Below are 21715 nucleotides of genomic sequence, written 5' to 3'. Positions count from 1 at the left end.
TGTGATTGGCACACAAGTACCTCATTTCTTTAGCCACTTTTATGTGAACTCGGACCTGAATCTTTATTAAAAAACATATAGAAGTCAGTCAAGTTCACAGCTGAAGCAATTTCAGCTGCTTTTAATACCAGTTCTAAATATTTTCCTGCTCATTTGTTTAGCTGCACATGTTTTAGAAGCTTGTAATTAAGACAAATTGGGTAATCAAAGAAGAATAATCTTCCCTGTTACTTTACCATCCATTTAGCTTGGAGCAATGATGACAGATGTTGATTAGGGAAGAAGAAAAACTCCATACCATAACAAGGACAGAATTCATATTCTTGGATAATATGAAATTTTATTTCTCAAAATGATAAATTCACGTTTATGCTCATGAAGCTGAGAGGTTAATGTGAAAAGAATTCTGCTGAGAAATTAAGCACCTCATTATTATAATGATTCACATAGGAACAGAGAAATAATTCCAACTTGATTGTGAAAAGAAACTGAATAGGCTTGGTCTCACTTTTGTGTAATTTCCAGCATTAATGCACATAAAGAATTTCTTTTAAAAGGTTGTAAAGGGATGGAGAGTTGAAGGATTCTGTTATTCAATAGTCTATGGTACTATTCCAAGAAATGAACTGACCTATGTTGCAGTTTACTCAGTACTGTGGCAAAATAATAATGGACATCCTACCTTGCTTTGTATTGCCCCATTCCCCTACTGAGTTCAAATTAATAAAATAACAGAAAGAGCGCACAGGGTTATTCACATGTTGGCTAGTATTGTTTTTTTTCTAGTACATAAACCTATTCACCTGGGAGAGTAAACTTATACTTATTCATTGCAGCCATATCACATCATCTAGCAGATAAAAATGCAATAACAGTGATAAAAAATTGTCATGTTAATCTCCACAGTCAACAAAGCAGGCATATGCTTTTGCGCAAATAATCAGTACTGCAGAGAAAACACTTCCATATTAATCAAAAACATACTGCTATTTTATAAGAAATTTCAAGCAAGCAATTTTTAAAACGTTGACTGTAGTTTCTATTATCATTATAAGGGAAATTACATATATAGTGCTTAAACTGCTTTACAGAATACAGGAATAAAAAGTCTGAAATACAGTTAGAAAATAAGAAGCTGAGCTTAATGTATATTCAATGGAGAAAGGTAGCTGCCCTCCAAAGCCGATTCCTAGCTCTTACATCTAATGAAGAAGTTCAGTGGTATGAATACCCTCATCTGTTTATTTCCACTGCAAACTTAAAATGTTTTTGATATTAGAAAAAATTACAAGCTAAGGCAGAAATGCAAAGGCATGTGCATTTTAATCCACAAAATCTCAATCAACTTATGGTACTTTAATATTATATCTACTTTCCTTAAAACCAGTATGTCAAAGAAAGATTTCCAAAAATATCATCCAGAGTTCTGCTGACCTTTTAATGATGGCAGGATCAGTTTGTTACAGTATTAGCAACAGTACTGGAACTGAAAACAGGAATGAAAAAAAAATTACAGCTAATACCAAAGAACTGAAGAAAAAAATGAATATGCTTTTGCACTCATTACAAGACAGTCACAGTCAACTAAATGATGTCATCATTTAGAGAAAACCACTACAAGCCAGTGGATGAAAGAAAACTGAGGACATGGCTATATTTTGTGATTTGCTAGTACAAAATATGTTGTTCTCTAATATATAGCTCAGTGTAAATGGTTTAAACATTAAACGACATGAACTCATCTATCGTTATCAGTAAGATATGACTGCAGATTTTTATAATCCTACTTATCAAACAGATATGGTCAAACAGGATTAAGAAAGCTTTGCTTTCCTCTGAACAGCCTTATCAACTAATTAGGTTGCCTTCCCTTGTTAACACAATCAATGAAAAGCTTATGACAGGCCCATTAGCCAAAAATGTTGTATACTATTATGCACCTGCAACTTGCAACTGTAAAATATATATAAAATCCATATGTATAGTATTTATACTGTTATATATCATATATATGAATAATATAAATATATTGTGTATATTATATAAATTTTATATAAAATTAAAAAGCAGTAAAAAAAGGTGGGGGGGCAACAAAGCTGGTGAAGGGTCTAGAAAACACGTCTTATGAGGAGCAGCTGAGAGGGCTGGGTTTGTCTCACTTGGAGAAGAGAAGGCTCAGGGAAGACCTTATTCTACTTTACAACTACCTTAAAGGAGACTGTAGTGAGGTGGGTGTCTGGCTCTTCTCCCAAGCACCAAGTGAAACTGCCTCAATGGTGTCACAGGAGGTTTGGATTGGATATTAGGAGATATTTCTTTACTATTCTTGTGCAGCATTGGAATAGGCTGCCCAGGGAACTGGTTGAGTCACCATCCCTGGAGGTCTTCTAATAGCATACAGATTTAGAACTTGATAGCATGGTTTACAGGTAGACTTTAGTACTAGGTTACTGATCGGACTAGATGATCTTAGAGGTCTTTTCCAACCTGAATGATTCTACGGTTCTGTCATTCTGTGATAGAAATGTATGGGAAAAGAACTTAATTGTGTTAATTGTTCTCAAAAAAAAAAAAACAACAGTAACGTCGGCCATAAACATGACATCACTAACCATTTTGCTCTCTCCTTTATTGTAGAAAATTACAGATTCACAGATTTCTCTAGGTTGGAAGAGACCTCAAGATCATCGAGTCCAACCTCCGACCTAACACTAAGTACTCCACTAAACCATATCCCTAAGCTCTACATCTAAACGTCTTTTAAAGACCTCCAGGGATGGTGACTCCACCACCTCCCTGGGCAGCCCGTTCCAATGCTTAATAACCCTTTCGGTAAAGAAGTACTTCCTAACATCCAACCTAAAACTCCCCTGTCGCAACTTTAGCCCATTCCCCCTCGTCCTGTCACTAGGCACGTGGGAGAATAGACCAACCCCCACCTCTCTACAGCCTCCTTTCAGGTAACTGTAGAGAGCGATGAGGTCGCCCCTGAGCCTCCTCTTCTCCAGGCTGAACAATCCCAGCTCCCTCAGCCGCTCCTCGTAAGACTTGTTCTCCAGACCCCTCACCAGCTTGGTCGCCCTTCTCTGGACTCGCTCGAGCACGTCCATGTCCTTCCTGTAGCGAGGGGCCCAAAACTGAACACAGTACTCGAGGTGCGGCCTCACCAGAGCCGAGTACAGGGGCACAATCACTTCCCTAGACCTGCTGGCCACACTGCTTCTTATACAGGCCAGGATGCCGTTGGCCTTCTTGGCCACCTGAGCACACTGCTGGCTCATATTCAGCCGACTATCCACCAATACTCCCAGGTCCTTCTCGGCCAGGCAGCTTTCCAGCCACTCATCTCCCAGCCTGTAGCTCTGCTTGGGGTTGTTGCAGCCCAGGTGCAGGACCCGGCACTTGGCCTTGTTGAACTTCATGCAGTTGACCTCAGCCCATCGCTCCAGCCTATCCAGATCCTCCTGCAGAGCCTTCCTGCCCTCGAGCAGATCGACACACGCACTTAGCTTGGTGTCATCTGCAAACTTACTGAGGGTGCACTGGACGCCCTCATCCAGATCATCGATAAAGATATTAAAGAGGACCGGCCCCAGTACCGAGCCCTGGGGGACTCCACTAGTGACCGGCCTCCAACCAGATTTGACTCCATTCACCACAACTCTCTGGGCCCGGCCATCCAGCCAGTTTCTAACCCAGCGAAGCGTACGCCAGTCCAAGCCACGAGCAGCCAGTTTCTTGAGGAGAATGTTGTGGGGAACGGTGTCAAAAGCCTTACTTAGGTCAAGGTAGACCACGTCCACAGCCTTTCCCTCATCCACCAAGCGCGTCACTTGTTATTACTTGTTATTACTTGTTATTACTTGTTATTATTGTAATTGTTATTAGTTGCCATTAATAACCATATCAATTTATTTTTCAAATATGACAGGAACGGAAGACATCACATAAGAAAGGTCTTTTAGCATATCCAGCATGACATCTGTATACATACAGCAATACATGGGTCACTTCACATTGGAGAACAGGTTTTATCGTTCCCTGAATTAAACAGTGAGGTTTTTTTTTCTCACTTAGGTACATCTTTTGCTCATCAGTCCATAAACCTATATTATTACAATGGATGTGAAGAACATTAGGAGTGAAAAAAAAGATTAAGTGATTGACTATCCAAAGAGCACCCAACTCAAACTGAGGTGAGAGAAAGAATATAAGCAGTTTAATTTAAAACACTGTCTCCTACAGGAACAGAAAAGGGCAAAACCCAAACTTTTAGGCATAAGCTGGATTTGAAACACCACTTCTTCAGCCTTACCTGCCCGCATCTGTCTCCTTGAAGATCCCATCTTGGTTTGGACATAGTTCACAACTAGGTGTGACACCACATTTGCATGCATCACAAAACCAAGGTTCAGTGGAATTTTCTGAAGCTGAGCTCATGATGGAATCACTCTCTCCATCAACACCATAGCAACCTACATACACAAAAATGAAAGACACAATATAAGGAAAGACAAATAAACATGTACTTCTCAGTTATGACTTTCAGCAGGAAATACACCCAAGCTCACTCAGAGGCATGATAACGAACATCCCAAGAAAGCTTCCAATATTTCTGCAAGGATAACCTTTAGCGCAAAATTTATATTCTAAATAGACCCTATTTCTAAAGAATGATCTTATATTGCAACCAAAAAATGTAAAGGTCTGTTTTACTTTGTTCTTTTAGTAATGCTTGGTGTTCTACACTATCCATTAAGAATTTAAAAAAAAAAAAAAAAAAACACAAAACAAAGCAACCCACAAAGACAGAGAATCATAGCATTTTTTTCAATTAAAGAAATATATTTCAAGTTAAATGCTACAGCTAAGGAAAATTTCTGAAGTCCAGTAAAATACTGACCAACTATTCTGTTTTGTAGAAATGATTCTTAGTGCCTTTAAACATTTATTATCCTACAATATCCTTCACATCTCTCTTCTCCACCGTTGTAATAGTGCTTACATAGAGCTACCTGTCTTCCCATGCAACCAGTAAAGTCTGCTTTGAGCTGGATCAGCAGTCTGATCCAAATTATAACATGGTTCCTTAAATACTAGCACCAAATGAGGAATCCATGGGTATCATGGGTCAGGATCTAGATTTGAGAGCATATCCAGCTTTCTCTTGGATATTCCTATCTTTCTGCTTCTCACTACCCTGAAATGAATGTGTCTATTTTCCTCTAAGAAGTCAATTGTGCTAGCAATACTCATTCAACAAATAGCCATCCCACTCTTCCACTTTGCGTACAGCATCCAATTCAGCTAAAAGAGAATATACATATTACAAATAAAAATAAGAATTTGCATCCCCCAAGGGTTGTAAGACTGAACTTAAAAGACCTTCTGTAACTTTAAAACTGAAGTATCATTTGATGAGCACAGATTAACAGTTTTGAGACACCACTTTGGTGATTGCTAAAAAAAATTTAAAATATACTTCATCATTCTCATTTTTAGTTGATTTTAAATTATGATTAAACTTATTCAGTTTCTCAATTCTTCTTTGGTATGCCCAGTGCTTTTATGATTTTAAGGCATCTCTGTATGCTTAATCACCTCAAATTTAGTATTTTAAAGTGATTTAGAAGCTTGTTACTTAAATTTTGAAAAAGAGTAAGAGTAGTACTCCTACTACTGTAAATGACAAAAAGGAAAACGTTAAAGCTTATCACCACAAAACTGTACTTCTGTATATGCCACACTTTGAACATTTCCCTTTTCCTCAGTAAGAGAAAAATAAGACTTCATTGTCTATGTTAAAACACAGTAACTGCTGAAAGATTAAACTCAGCTATTTGTCAAGTACAACGATCAAGTCAACATTTTTGCTTGCAGAGCAGTTAAATTATTGAATTTTGCAATTAAATAGCAACATCATTTGTTAGTTTGGTTCATTACCCACCGACTATAATAAAATAGTAACAGTGCTCTAACTCCCCCTGTGACAGAAACAGAGATAATAGACTAAAACTACCTTCAGAAAATAAGCAATAACACTCACTGTAGGTACCATTTAAGAAATATAGTCTTCCATTACAGCACAAGATTCATCAATAAGTATTAAATTAAGTCACCAGAATGTTTCTTTTTTATTATAAAGGTATTCCAGAATCAAAGGACAAATAATACCCAGAAGTGCCAGACAAGATTCATTAGGTATATAAAATATTGTATGGCTCATACATAAACTAACTCAATTTTCTTTATAATGTCATACCAGCTCTAAGTAGTATCCCAGAAAGTCCTTTTTAAGTTGTAACACAATCTTTAATATATGCCAGCAAAGCTACTTTTAAGCAATTACATTAATGTACAAACACATTGATATCATACTGCTGATGAATAATTAAGCTTTTTATAATTCTGACAGACCATTCTTATCAAACTAATATTTTCCTAAATGTACTTATTAAAATTACCTAACACTATAGGAGCAGTAATACTGTCATCAATCCATATGGCAAAATAAAATTGGTTTCTTCCGAACACTGATAATTCTTCAACAATCAAATGTAATTAGATTTGTTTTTCTCAACTAAGTGCTGTCAGGCTGCTAAAATTAGAACGGTGACTTTCCACAACTGTCTTACCTTCATTCTGAAATATTTGCCTAGTTACACTTATCAGTCATTTACACCTGAAATTTTTTCTCCCTCTTCCTAGGAAACTACATGCGTTTGCTGTAATTATTTCCATCCTTTTCACGTGTGTTGACAACAGACTTGGTTTCCATGAAAATGCAAATATAAGTAATTTTCTCATGTGGATACAAAAAATTGTCAAGAGTTATAACTCAAGTTTTTTTTTTTTTTTCCTAATTTATACAGTAATATGACAACTTTAAAGACTTCAAGATCTCTAACAGACAAGAGGAGGCATCCTCCCTTTTTCCCTGTCATTTAGCAAAAGCTAAACACCCTACTGCTACATGCAGCAAAAGGGATGGTCATTAGCTGGAAAAAATACACTACATTACCATTAATCACAGCTGATAAATACACCAAAATAGTGTTGTGCACTACAGCTGGAGCAAAGTTAATCCAGCCCATAAGAATGTCACTAACTGGCAAATAAAGCTAGAGAAGCCAAGATACAAAACAGTGTTCCACAGATTGTATGATTCTGTACCAGAAACCTCAATTGCTGTGAAGGAGCATAAGAAACAAAAAGACCGTCTTCAGAAGTAGTTTTTTTCTACCCACACACATCAAGTCATTATCCTTAACCATGAGGAAAAGAACTTCACTGTGCAATTTTTCACAGAAAGTACTTCGTAATTATTTTGAGTAGTGGCATAGATCTGTTTGAGCATGCTCCAAAATAATTCAGAACTTTACACAACAAATCTCTAGAGTTTATTTTCTAGCACAACACTAATGTATATAGATTAGTGAAATACATAGTATTTAAATACAGATTCACAACTAAAATCTAAATTTGATCTAACAATACTTTAAAAAAAATACTTGAGCCCCCAAATTAATTAGAAACCACTTGTTAAGGTATGTTGTCTGTTAAGAATATGCAAGTATTTTAACATAGAATTTTTCTGATGTTTGCTATGAAGAGGTTCCTGCTGCTTTTGGGTTGTTAAGTGGTAACAGAAACCAGAGAAGAGATCAAATTTCATCAATTTAATAACCATTTGGATAATGCAGATCTCTTGAGCAGCTGTATACATGAAATGTCTGTAAAGCTACAGTGTAAAAGCGAGTAAAAATCTTTTACATGGATTCGACACCCAAAATCAATATGCTTATGAAGATAATTAAATTCCTTAGACAAACTAGCAGTGAAAAAACTAGCATGCCAAAAATATACAGTAAAGCAAAGAATTATTAGTAGCTCAATTTTTTAAGTTTTCATGATTCAAACACAGTTAAATTTAAAAATAAAAAGTAATTGATGACAAAATATTTGTCCCAATTTAAAGGGTCACATAACACAATACTGATGCCATTTGATATTAGAGCATGATAGGATGCCAAATATGTACAGGAACAGCTGTAACTGTTTTTTTTTTTTTTTTTTAAATATGTAAGAAAAAAAAATTTACTTCAATTGAGTTATGAACGTTAAAGCAATTTAAGAACGAAACCCTTTTGAAGAAATGTACTGATTGGGTTAAAACTTGAATTTCAGTCCAAGTAAGAGTACTTGGAGCAATCAACAACCTAAGATCATTATAGCATTCACCTGTTCTGTCCATTCACGATATCCTGATCATTGGTGGTAGTTATTCTAGTAGTTATTCTAGAATAAACACCTAAGCCTCCTCTATGAGTTGCTCCACTTCTCTACATAAACATTACTTGCATAAACATAACTTGCAATCATAATGAAAACCCTGGCAAAGGTGAAGAACGCTGCTAAGCAGTAACAAAATTCAGAACATTTTTCAAAATGAAATACTGAATTTATTTTTTTCTCTTGCCATCATTAGCTGTAACACTAACTGCCAACAGAAAGCTTAAATGGTAAGATTAATATTACATCTTAAAAGAAGTTAACTGAATGCTACACATACTTACAGTACACTTAATACTACACTTAAAAGATAGAATTGTGGATAAATTGTTTATCAAATACATTCAGGCAAGCAGATATACTAAATATGACTCAACAATTAACACTGATGGAAAAGATAAATCTGCAGTTCTAAACCACGCTTTCAGTGGCTTCCACTTAATTTCAAGTAACGTGACAGCCATGCTAAGGGACTCACATTTCTCTTCTAAGCTGAAAGATTAAAAAGAAGTGTTTTGCACTGCAGTGCTATAACTTAGCTTGTGTATTAAATCAGACAGTACAGAAGGCACTTGATAAACAAGTCTAAATGTATTTTATTCCAAATCTGTCTGAATAATTACAATACAGAGATCAAGAGTTCAGTCTTTAAAACACGGGTATTTCCTTATTTTACCAAAGTAGTATTCTTTTATCCGTGCTAATTATCTCATTTTAGGATCCTTAAAACTTTGATGAGTTTAAAGGTTCAACAGATTGTGTACCTTCTTTTCCCATGTTTGAAAAAAATATTTTGTCCTAGTAACAAAGATTTAAAGAGCGTTATTTTTATGACTCTTTAAAATGCATAGTCATGCAGATATGTTGCTTGATAAATCTTTCAAACCTTGTATTAAACAACTAAGCTGATGAGCAAGACGAAGTTGTTCTGTCTGACCATCCTGTTTGAATTGTTAGGAATTGCGGGGTTTGAACAAAAAGCAATATAACAGCTCACTACAAGCGTATCTCCCAAGCTACATTAGGAGGTAATCTTCCAGATTCTTTTTCAAGGCAGCACAGTTGTTTAGTTGGTGTTGTTGGGTGTAGTTATTTAGGTTTCAACCTGAAGATTGAAAGGACAACAAAGGAGAAGATGCACATCTTCTAACTGACATGTTAGGTTTCAGTTGTTAGACTTAATGCTGAATAGGTCCCAGGTGCAGTAAGTCAACCAACTGCACCTTTGATTTGAAAATATGTCAAAGGAAACTTAAAAAAAAAAAAAAGAAAAGAAACGCTTTACTGAACATGCATGATGTCTTTCCTTAATGATCATAAAATTCTGAATTTTGGATCTTTAGACTACCTGATAGCCCCTTCTCAATTACTGTTCGCAAATACATGCTCTGTATTCCTTATTGCTGTATCACAACTCCTTGTCTGCCACCTCCTTGAATGCCTCTCACACTAAGTGATAGAACTATATGAGTAATGCCCATGAATTTAAACACATGAAAGTCAAGATGTTAAAATTCTCATAACATTTATTCTTCCACAAACTGCATCTCTGCATTATGATTACAGCTAAGTTGTCTATTGAATGTCATTTTATACAGGAAACTAACTTTATTCCCTGATTTTAAACCTACTGCACTCTGTCATTAGCTTATTTTTATGCATTGCCATTAAAATGAAATTACAAACACTAAAATGCTAGCATTAAAACAATTGCACTGAAATTTATGCCACCGAAGGAAAAGGGATGAGACCTAATTCTTGTCTTGGCTGTGTCTGTTCCTCTGTCTCTCCAAGAGGATAATTTTTTGTCAGTGAAACAGAACATCTGCATATGCTAACACCAACTATGTACATTTTGAATCGAGAAAACATGAATGTATGGAGACTACACTGTAACTTTTAGCATGGGAAGTTTTATTCTCCGACATACACATCACAGTAAAGTAAAAAACTAAAAATAAAAATAGAGTGGATGGAAAAGAAACAGCTGGAAAAATGTAAAACTTCTCTTATTGAATTCATAGCAACTAACCCAAGAGCAATAACTGGCAAGTGTACTACCAACAGTTATGTCATATCCTGTGATATGCACCAGACATGTCCTTCAGACACGCTGCAATCAATGTGTCAGGAAAACTGACACCACAGTTGGGGGTGTCCTCCTATTACACAATCTTACCACAAAAGCATTTATCCAAAGTGACAGATTACTGCCTAAAGATTTTTTTATAAAAAGAAATGAGAGTTCTGTCTATGCGGAAGTAAACACACACGCTACTGTACAATTACAAATTCAAAAGATTTTTTTCTCTAACAATCTTTCTTTTTTTTTTTTTTAAGGAAAAAAATAGATCAATATGTGAAATGAGAACAAATTTAATCAATGGAATTAATTTCCAGGCTGAACTTGAATTTTTTAGACATAAAAGTATGCAAAGTATAAGGGTGGATATCGTTAGTATTACATACACGCTGCTTATGTAGTTTTAGGGGTAGTTACAGATTCTTGACTTTGGTCCAGTTATTCGCTCTTTAAATTTTAGAGAGTTTTGGCCAGGTGTCTGCAGAGGAAAAATAGCTTTTGGACAAGTGATGCAGGCCAGGCATATGATACAAACATCACAAAGCAAAGGGTTGCACTGAAAGGAAATCGACCTTCTAGCAATCTCAAAATGTACCAGTAAGACAAGGAGAAGAGTTTCTTAAGCATCCACGATTCTAGGTCCAAATCAGAATCCCCCTATACCTCTTGGCCATGTTATGTTCCACGTGAGCTCTAACAGAGTCGCTCCCAGATGAGTTATCACCCCTCATTCCTTTGGAAAACCTCATGCAGTCATTACTGAACAGGCACCAGGTACTTAGGGTGTTACTATCAAGCGCAAAAATATAATATAGCCTCACCTTTCTTGTAAGGCTGTTAAAATCCCACATGCTCATCTCAGAACCGTTGTGGAAATGCTCCTTTAAAACCAGTGAAAACTTGACTACAGAAAGAGGAACATACATTTTCCTCCTCATTTCAAATCACCTTTTAAATTAGTTTAGCAATTGGCATATCCATAAGACACACAGAAGTTGTAGCAAACAAGTTAGTATTTCAGAACAGTATTCACAGAAAAATAAAATTATGAAGTTCAAAAGTCTTACACTGAAACCCAAAAAGCAAGCAAGTATTGTATGCTATCTACTTAAGGCTCTGCTTACCTCTCAGACCTCTTGCCTCCTTCACTCCCCTATACACTGTAGAAAAGCCTCCTACATTTAAATCCAAACATACTCTAGATTTCAAAGCAATTAGCAAACCAACACTTTAAATATGTTTTAACTTTAAAGTTTCTGCTTTTCAAATTATGAGTGAAGATTACGAGAAAGTTCAAGGCTAGCTGTTCAGTACTGTTGCCAGTTCCCTTCTCTCATCCTCACCATCTCTCTGCCTTTTTGGTACAGCAAAAATATATGTGACCCCCTCCCTGCCACACACAGTTTTTTTGTTCAAGATCTTTTATTCTTATGATCTTCTACCCCCATTATGCAATCACATTTATGTACTGAAATAGACAGGACAAAAATACATTTGATGTGATAGCCTAAAGCCCTGAAAATGCAATCTTTAGTTGGAATATTTGCAAAATGTGATTCATCCTGTAGGTCTGTGTAGACCATGACCTGCCCTGTACTTGCTTGCATTTGCTATCCTAAAGGTGAATTAGGTTTCACCTAGGTGAATGTTTCACCACTGAAAGGATCCATGTGGTACTATAAAAAAATTACCCACCATAGTTCAAAGGCTTAATTTTTTTTGAAGCCAGTCAAAATTTTATTAAATGTAAAGCATAAACTTTCCTCACACATTAAGAATGAAGGAACTGTATTACCTTCATGCACTGTTATTCCACAGTTGTCACACTGGATTATTTCATCAGCATCCTCACTGTTATCTCCAAGACAAACGCAACAAATCAAAATATGGTCCATTTTCTGGGAACTCCAATTTTGAGACTTCTCAAGGATCAATGAATCCTAATATTGAAAAATGAAGACAGATTATGACAGGAACTTCAATTTTAAATAAAACAAACAAAAGATGTGCTATTTGCTCAGTTTTGATTAAAAAAAGAATTGAAGAACAGAAGTTTCTTATACTTTTTTTGTTGTCATCAAAACATTAAAACATTTCATCCACAAAATTAAGAGCTGGGAAAAAGGACGGATACAATCTGATCTTGATATACCTAGAGTTCTGTTAGGATCTAAAGGCCAGAGACTGGTCTTATTTTTTTGAATAGAATCATATATTTCACTTTAAACTATGTTCTATAAACAGGAGCATACACAGACCCCTACGAAGCCATTTAAAAAGGGAAAAAAAAAAATGAACCACCAGGACAAAAAGTGACCTTCCACATCCCAATATTCAGAAAAGATGTTTCATTTTGTCAAAAATCAACAGATACAAAAATAAACTTCACACAGATGTGACAAAATTTGAAAACAAACAGCTAAGCCTGCCAAGTCTTCATTTATATAAAATATAAATTACTGACTCAGTTGTTTTATTTTGTTATGTGCAGATGTATGTGTCTCTAGTCTAATCCTTATGATATAACAACTTATTTTCTTCTGATTTTATACAGGAGTAAGGATTTGCAGAGCAAGTCCAGTGCTCTGGCTTGGCAACCTTCAGTGTGTTGTTCACCACTTAAAAAGACAGGGTTTTGACAGAGAATTTCTCTGAGGAAACAGAGCAGTGTTTCACAAGCCAAACAAAGCTGTATGCAAGTTTTCATTCTTTCCATAAACATCACCTAGGTGTTTATTATTTTTAGTGTAAGGTACATAGACTGTATCTTCTGCAGTTTTGTGATTTCTGTACATTTTCTTCTTTTCTATACTAAAAGCAACACTGAGCTTCAACTGTCTTCATTGGTGATATGAAGGCATACAGGGAAGTGTGAAACTAGGCACACGGGTGAAGAAAATCACTACAGAATAAAGAAAATCAGTTTCAAAGCAGAGGCTAACAGTTCAGGACTAAATGGCATCCACTTGAGATCTGAGAATATTCCAAAACCACTGCGGTAACTTATATAGGGAAAAAAAAAAAAGCTGGAAAGTTCCTTATCAAACATCTTCCTTTCTCCTCTCTCCTCATTTATGACTGAAAATATAGCACCACTACTGTGCTTGCATACCCTAAGCAGATAAAAATTACCATGAATGTTAACTGAGGTAGATATTCTTCCTGAAGGATCTTAAATTTACACTGATCTATGTAAATATTATTTTATGATAGTCTCTCAGTCTGATACAGTAAGTCTCCAAACAAAATTTTCAATGAATCATTGATGATGTCTCTTTGGTCTCTGTACTTTGGGTTTATCTGGGCAGGTATCTGGGGAGTGTAGAGGTATTTTTGCTTGATTTTAAAGAAAGATAAAGCAGTTAAATATCTTGATGACCTAAAGCTGGTCTCAAATAGTTCACCTTAAATAAAAGAGGTGGCTTGTTATAATGTTTTTGACATAGGAAAGCTCAAACACATGCTTCTAGCAGTTAAGAAAAGCTTTTGAATCTCCCACTTATTTGCTCTAAAAAAAGTACGGAAAGATGACCTATTAAAAAAAAATCACACTCATCTAGAGGTAAAAATGAAAGATTACACAACCATTCATAAGGTCACGCTTGTTTACAGGAAGGCCAGAATGGTAACGACAAGGTTTTCCCCTACAGAGTTCAGAGCTACTGAACATTTCTTCCAAGGTCCTCCTTTTAGGACAAAACTGTGACATACCTGGAGGCAAGCAAGAAACTTGCACATTTCTTTCAAAAAAAATACTGTGGCCCTCCATTCCTCATAATACGCACACCTCACAGATAGGCAACAGTAAAAGGTGCTCCCTAGCTCCAGCAGATAACTGTTCAGTAGCACAGGCTAGTTGGAAGCGTCTCACATGCCTACAGAAACCAGCTTTTTCTGACAATACCTTCAACTTAAACTCATATTTGGCTTCACTAACGTAAGTTTAAAAGAAATTTGCAACCTCTGCTGTCATAGAAGCCCAAGGTCTGGTAATTAAAAACAAATTGCTTGGAATGGAATTGCACTGTAAAAACAACACATATGCAAACCTGGGCAATAGAAAAGAACCAACCAGTGATGGAAGGGCATCAGATGTAGAGCTAGGGTTAGGATGCACATCCATGATGCTTTACGTTATGTGAAGACAGCCAACAGGTCAAACACAGAGCAACTGAGTAACACAGGTTTCTACACTGACCTGTAGGGAGCAATCTGTAAGGCATGCTGCCCTGCCCTGCCCCATAGGCTGACCCTACTTGCCTGAAGCACAGGAACCTTGAGGTCGAGGCAGGATCTGCTGCCACCTCCTAAACAGCTCCTGTTCCCTACCCAAGTGAGAGAATGGATTTCGTCTGAATCACTGCATAATCTCCATTTCTGCAGTGGTAACGAAGAAAGCAAGTGTTTCAAGCTATATGCCTATCTACTTACAAATTTAATGGGATCTTTACAATAAATAAATTGTTCCTCACTGGGAACAATTAAAAAAAAAAAAAAAAGAAAAGCATCGTTTCTCTACTAATGATATTTGATTCTAGAAAAGAAAGCTCGTTTCGTCTGCCTGTGCTTCACACAGTAGAAAAGCACCTAGCACTTCATTATAGCACAGGTGAAAATACTGTATATCCACACCTCAAAATATTTTTGCAAAAAGGAGGAAAATAAAACAAAAATTGCACACAAAAAATAAAGGGAATTGGTCAGTAAAAAATGGAAATACACATACTAAGGACACAACTACAATGTTCAGAGTTAATTACCTGAACATTCCTTCATGCAGTAATTATGCATTAAGACATCTGTTTTTCTAAGAATTTAGCTTCCGCAGCATAATGAGATTTTGCTAGACTTCTCTGCTACACAGGACTTTTTTTTTCCAAACTTTTTATAAAAAATATATAGTACAGGAATGTGCACTGTTAAAAATACAGTTGAATATTAATCTAAAAATTACAGTACAGAATCCAGTCTCCAGACACTGTTACAAGACTTCTTGCTAGAAGGCCTTTTCACAAACAGTGCTCTGCTTTACATGCACAGATAATTTATCAAGTACAAAATTATAATTTGAACTTCAAATTTTCAAATTTGAACTTCAAGTTTTCAAATTTTGATTTTTATCTTTTGATTAATGTCCTAAATCCAAGGCAAGAATGAATTCTGAGGGCCATGCATATTAAGAAGCTTCCCAAAAAATGCATCCAGACAGCTCTCTGTTTCTATAATAGGCCTAATTTTCCAAGTCAATGGAAATTAAGGACATGTTCATATATCCTTAAGAATCTATTTTTGTATCTCCATTCTGATATGGGAAACAACACTGTAAGGAAACTGCCTATCTCAGAATGATGATTTGAAGTTCTTGTCATTGGTATCCGTAAAGCACGATCAGCTCCTGAGCTAGGATATGAAAGATTTTTCCTCCTGCCAAAACCAGCTGTGAAGATGAAACCATTTCACAGGCCAAGTTAGCTGTTAACAATAGGGAAACATTTAGCTTCTGCAGACTGCAAATGACAAATTAAGTGAAAATAGATACATAAATAAATAAAAAGTACTTCATACACAACAAAGTGGCATCTAAAATACATAATAAGCCAAATTTGCAAACATCCCCATCCATACTAATTTAAAAAACAGCAGATGCCTATACACAATGTAAAAAACACCTAGAATTATGGATTTTTTTAAATCAATTATTATTAGTAATTAAAATTGCACAGCTTGCTTGCAATCATATATAAATAAAAAATATTTATAACATAACGGTATCTGGAACAGAGACCACTCATTCTTCAAAATATTGTTTAGTTCTCATTAAAATAAAGATGAAATAAAACAGGCAGAACTTTAAATAGTGTCATATCACTATCATTTATCAAATGTTTCATTAACACTGCAATTATTTTCTGAAAATGAGATGTCGATTTTACAGTAATTCTTTTTACTTTGTTCAGGATTTTGCTATTGTAGGACATGAAGTCAACCATCCTGACAACCTAATATCTTAATTTTTCCATAAGCACAACCTCTAAGGCAACTGTAATTGTGCATGGAAAAAAAAAAGTGTCATTATTAGACACAACATATAATTTTCAGATTCTGCAGTTAGAAGATATGTAATAATAATAGTCCTCAAATGCTTCTTAGCACTGTAAGAATTTACTTCACCTGTGTGCATTTATAAACAAAACCAACATAGATTATCGTGATTATCCTATTTGATTTTAAATCCAACTGTGCATATTTCTTTGGTTAGAATTCTTCTGTCAGTGAACTTAGCACTCAGTCTTTGACATCAGTCACAAAGAAGGGCTAGGATAAAAAAATAACCTATTATTTAGCTATTCTAAGAACATGTGAGAGATGCTTTTAACTTTTATAACATTACAGATGTGGAACATTTAGGCTAACTATCTCACTAATATATGTTGATTTGCACACCAGACCTCCTATATACTTTAGAAGTAGCCCACCCCTCCCCAAAGCCAAGAGAAGTCTGTCTATTGACTTTAGAGGCAATAGATTGGCCAAATGGTCCAAGGAAGCTTATTTAATAAGCAGTGAGTGCCTATTTAGCACAGTTTTGCTGCTTCGTTTATTCTGTTAAACACAATTCAAGCCAATCAATTCAACTATTCAAACTAAAAGAATAGCACTGTGGAGTAGTTTCCATTTCTCAACAGATATATTATAGAAAGTTGGTTTCACTACCTCATTACTCTTGCTTTGTGAAAGAGCCAGGCTATCATTTGTCAGTTCCTCATCATCTGCATTATTTCTGTTAAGAACTTTACTCTTCTTCTTCTTGGATCCTCCATCACTAGCTGTGCTGCTGTTATCTTCTTCATTACCTTCCTCATCGTTGTCATCCTCATCACTCCCACTCCCGTCATCTTCATCATCCTCATTATCTCCATCGCTCCCTTCTTTTCGCAATGAATTTTTTCCTTTTTTTTTCTCAGGAGTAGGCCGCCAGTCATTGTCATCTTCACTGTCATAATCGTCCATATCATTTAGTTCTTCCATTGATACAAAATCCAGTAAAGGCCGGTTCCTGCGCAAATTCCATTTTTTGGGTTCACTTGTTTGCTCATCAGCGACAGCATCAGGTTCAGCTGCTTTCTCTTTTTCTTTCTTCTTTTTTGGCTTTTCTTCTTCATCTTCTTGCTCTTTCTTTTCAGTTTTAATTACCTCTTTGTCTGCTGTCGGCACCTCTTCTTCAGTGGAGCTCTTTGGCTGTTGCTCTTCTACTTTCTCTTCTGCCGGTTCCTCCTCCAAGATATTTTCTTCTGATTCAGTACAGGAACCTTCTCCACTGTCCTTTGATGCATCTTCACTCCCATGACCACTTCCTTCAGAATCTGTTGAGCATATGAAAATTTAAAAAACGTTCCGACACAAATGTACCCCCAAAAATAAAATGTGCTGAAGTTGTTAAACAAAAAAATGATGCATATTCCTCCCTCATAAGGTAGTCCACCTATTTTTTCAGTTGGAGTCCAAATACTGCTATTTCAAGTGGCATGTTGAGAATCTGTTAAACATGAGCGCATTTTAAGATGGAAAAAAAAAGATGGTAGAATTTATTAAATGAACATTTAATGTTCCTTTGAACTGCAGCTCATACTAGCAATAAGAAGTAGCACAGAATAATTTCCATATGAAGTCACATCTCAATGAAAGAACGTTTCCAGTTTTAATTTTTGAAGTGTTTTCTAAATCTTAAAAATATTTGAAATAGCTATCCAATAGGAGAGACTTAAAATGAAAAAAAAAAATGAAGGAGTTTATATAACAAGTACTACTTAATAATGTGGATAATCCTATACCTTCATTTCTGGTACAGGTTTATTTTCTGGTTTGGGGATTTCTTTTAATTTCAAATATTATTTCACTTATTAATCCCACATAAACTATGACTCATTCAGCACTGAAGCTGCACAACAATGCTTAAATTCTAACCTTATACAATTCAGATGATACTGTTCTGTGTTCAATCACTATCTCCATTAATTAATACTGGCAAATCTGTGCAACAGAAAGGAAGAGGATTCATATGCAGAACCCACAAAAATAAGGCAACCATCTGTACTGTAAAGAACATGTAAAAATTACTGGAAAGGATGCCAAGTCTTAAACTTTTTAAATTTTATCAAGATCATCCATCTTCCATCTTATATGCTACTACTACTTTTCATTTACAGCATTAGTTACAGCATTACACAAAGAAAAACTCAGAGAAGATTTTTAAAAAATTAAGTATAAAGTTGCTTGATCCAGTGGATCAAATGGGCAATAGCTACAGCTTTCAGTTTAAATTTCCAGAGTTATCATCAACTTCCTGAGGTACTGTCAGATGTTATTAAATAGATGCAGAGAAGAAACGTGTTGGTACTCAAAAATTTTTAAGTCCTTATTTACTTTACTTACCCCCCCCCCCCCAAGTAACTCTGAGTATCACCTTACCAAGAGAGAATTTCTGTGCACATCCACCTCTTTATAAAGCCAAATAAAGAAACGGTGGGGACAACGCACTTTCTAAGTTAATTTTGAAAACGTGCTGCACACTTCACACGTGCCATTTATTTTCACCCCACAGTACTCTTGTCTACAACTGAGCAGTAACTCAGTTGTTACACAGATACATTGGTTAATTTGGGGTTTTATGTGTATACCTGTATGTAGAAGTGTTAAGTATATGATGAAGTTATATAATTATCAACAGCAACAACAGAAAATACATCACTGCTGCTACTACTGCTGCTCAGAATATTCATTCTGATAGTCCCCTTGCAAGTTGCTAAAACAATTTTTCTGTAAATGTTTTACCTTTTTGAGAGCCAGGAAAAAAAATGAATGCAGTAACAGAAATTATTGTAGCCTTTTGCTCAAAGACTAATTCAGTGATTCCCCTGCACCTACAAGCCCTAATGGCAGTAATGGAAGCACAAACATAATTAACAGAAGTTTCAAAACAGTAGAACACTCTTTAGGCGTACCTAAGAACTAAAACCAGTATTAACCAGATATGCAATCTAATATATGATTTTTATATTACAATAGCTTTCTTTGGATCAGTAAAGTGTTTATAAGACTTAACAAATACAAGTATGTCAAAGTTAGACTTACTCCAGACATTTGATAAATGCTAAATGGAAGTTTGATGGCAAAATTTATTTTCGTATCTCATTTCACAGTATCTACTTCCAATGTGCCAATACTTACCTCACTGTAAGATCGTATAGAGCTTTGTCATGTTAAAATTAATTTCACCAGATTTTTATACTACCTTATTTCATATATATACATAAATATTACACATTAGATACTTACTCCCCTGGTATAGTTCCAAGACAAATAATATAAGATTTTTGGATGCTTTACTTGTGCAGTTGCATTTCTAAATATGCTTGGATTTCTTGTGAATTTAAGCTTCTACTTCATTTTGGGGCAGAATCTCGGTCTGGGGATCATTTCCTTTCAAAGAGCACACCAAACTATCTACAATGATTTTTTTACATCAACACTACGGCACTAAGAACACTCTCTAGCTGCCGTATGCCATGCAAACAATATAAAACAGAGAACAAATAAACCCTGGTTCCATTCACTTCTCACCCTCAATTTCTCTTTGCCTTTGCCTGCACATTATGGTTTGTATTTTTCTATCTGTAAGCATGTACATACCAGAGATACCTATACTACGGGATATCCCTCTTCCATTTGAATGCATCCACTGTGATAGGTACTTCTCTAGAAAGAGCTGTTCTGCGATAACAGCTATTTTTGCAGCAGTTCTTCTGTCAGATGCACTTTCAGTTAGGAAGAAGCTGTAGTATACAATTTTCTCCTTGAAAGAAATTCTTAAAGAACGGCTCTTTCAGATTGGCAACCATATCATGTCATTCCCTATGGGACAGAAGTCAAGCTATTCTCAGTGAAAGATGGGGCCAGATACACCGTCAAACAGTGAAGAATATAGAGTTCCACTGAGAACAAAAATGAGAGAGAGCAGTTGGGAGAGAGGCATCATTTACTTCCGTACAACTTGTAGCTGCTGCTGAGCACAGCAGCAGGGGGCAGTCTTATCCAGAAGGGGTAACTCTGTGAGGAATTCTCCTGTACACATTTTGCTCCAGAATTAACGTTAGGAAAAGTATGATGAATGTAAATAAATGTGACACTAAACACCACTCAGCTGCTTTCAAATACATACTAAGCACAAGACTGAGGAAAGCTACTACATTACTGAAGTCACTACAGCAGTTTAAAAAAAAAAAATCCCTCACAGGATTTTTGTAGGGCCATTTAAAAAGCAACTAAACACTGTATCCTACGATTTTTTAACATTCTAAGAAAATTCATGTATATGGAGTTTAAGGGCTAAACTACAGCAGCACATGACTACTCACAGAAGACTGATTCTTCAATGCAGTATTTAGTTTAACAAACAACTCTGTAAAAAGCCGTTTTATCGATCATTTAAGTGAAGTTTGAAGGATAAGCTAGTTGCAAGACATCAATCACAGACTCAGTTTTGGTCTTGCTTCTTACACTGGCAAAGCCTAACCAATTCCAGATAGCAGAAGAGAAGCAGCTGGCACTATGTGGAGGTATGGCGGGATGCTTCAAAGTACCCTCTTTTGGGGGGCAGTAACAACAACAAATATTGGCTACAAGAGAGGTTAATTCTTTGGGAGGTGAAAGCAGCTCAATTACCATCACCCTGTTCAGCAGCCCCTTAGCCTCTTTCTCCCAGTCAGAAGGCAGACAGCGAATCTTTTACGTGATTATGTGAAATTCCCTGTTTATCTCTGCTAGAAGCCCATGTTACACATCACATAAACCTCCCTCACCCATGTTGCTTGCATCCTGACAGACAGGAAAAGTGCTGGATAAACTGCCTGGCCACAACAGCCGCTGCCCATAAAACTTTCTTTCTTAGAAGTACAGCTCCAAACTCACAGAATCTCCTTTGCACATGAGTAAGAGAAGCCGTATTTCCAATCTATCTGAACTAAAAATTGCAATTAATTTTAAATACCTTAAGGAAATGTTCAAACCAACTAGAAAGCTCTGATTTTAATAACTAGATGTTTAAAAAAAAGGCAAGGAAACTTAGATGATACATGAAAAATATGAATTTTTAAATTGCCAAAGGCAATGTTATGTAAGTGGCAAATTTCTGATCACATTTGTCTATTAGACTAAAGCATCAAGCTCCACTATGCTAAGACTGATTAGCACACAGCTGCATTGAAAGCAAGAATGGAAATGGCTTAACGCTTCTCTTTGAACATAACTTCAAATAAGAGAACCTAAAGTCAGTTAGGTTTA

General features: G+C 35.9%; 1 protein-coding gene across 8 annotated transcripts in view; it reads right to left on the bottom strand.

The window, feature by feature from the left end:
- Positions 1-21715, bottom strand: part of PHF14 (PHD finger protein 14) — a 166061-nt gene that overhangs the window by 138094 nt on the left and 6252 nt on the right. For all 8 annotated transcript variants that reach the window (XM_048075388.2, XM_048075387.2, XM_048075390.2 and 5 more), the window contains exons 3-5: positions 17090-17739; positions 12171-12315; positions 4316-4475 (exon numbers count right to left, since the gene is read on the bottom strand). In XM_048075388.2, the coding sequence (XP_047931345.1) occupies positions 4316-4475; positions 12171-12315; positions 17090-17739 (955 nt within the window). The remainder of the gene's footprint in view (positions 1-4315; positions 4476-12170; positions 12316-17089; positions 17740-21715) is intronic.

Source organism: Anser cygnoides, chromosome 2 (assembly GCF_040182565.1).
Source record: "Anser cygnoides isolate HZ-2024a breed goose chromosome 2, Taihu_goose_T2T_genome, whole genome shotgun sequence".
Taxonomy (NCBI): domain Eukaryota; kingdom Metazoa; phylum Chordata; class Aves; order Anseriformes; family Anatidae; genus Anser; species Anser cygnoides.
The sequence above is the reverse complement of the archived record's forward strand: the minus strand, read 5'-3'. Positions and strand labels throughout refer to the sequence as shown.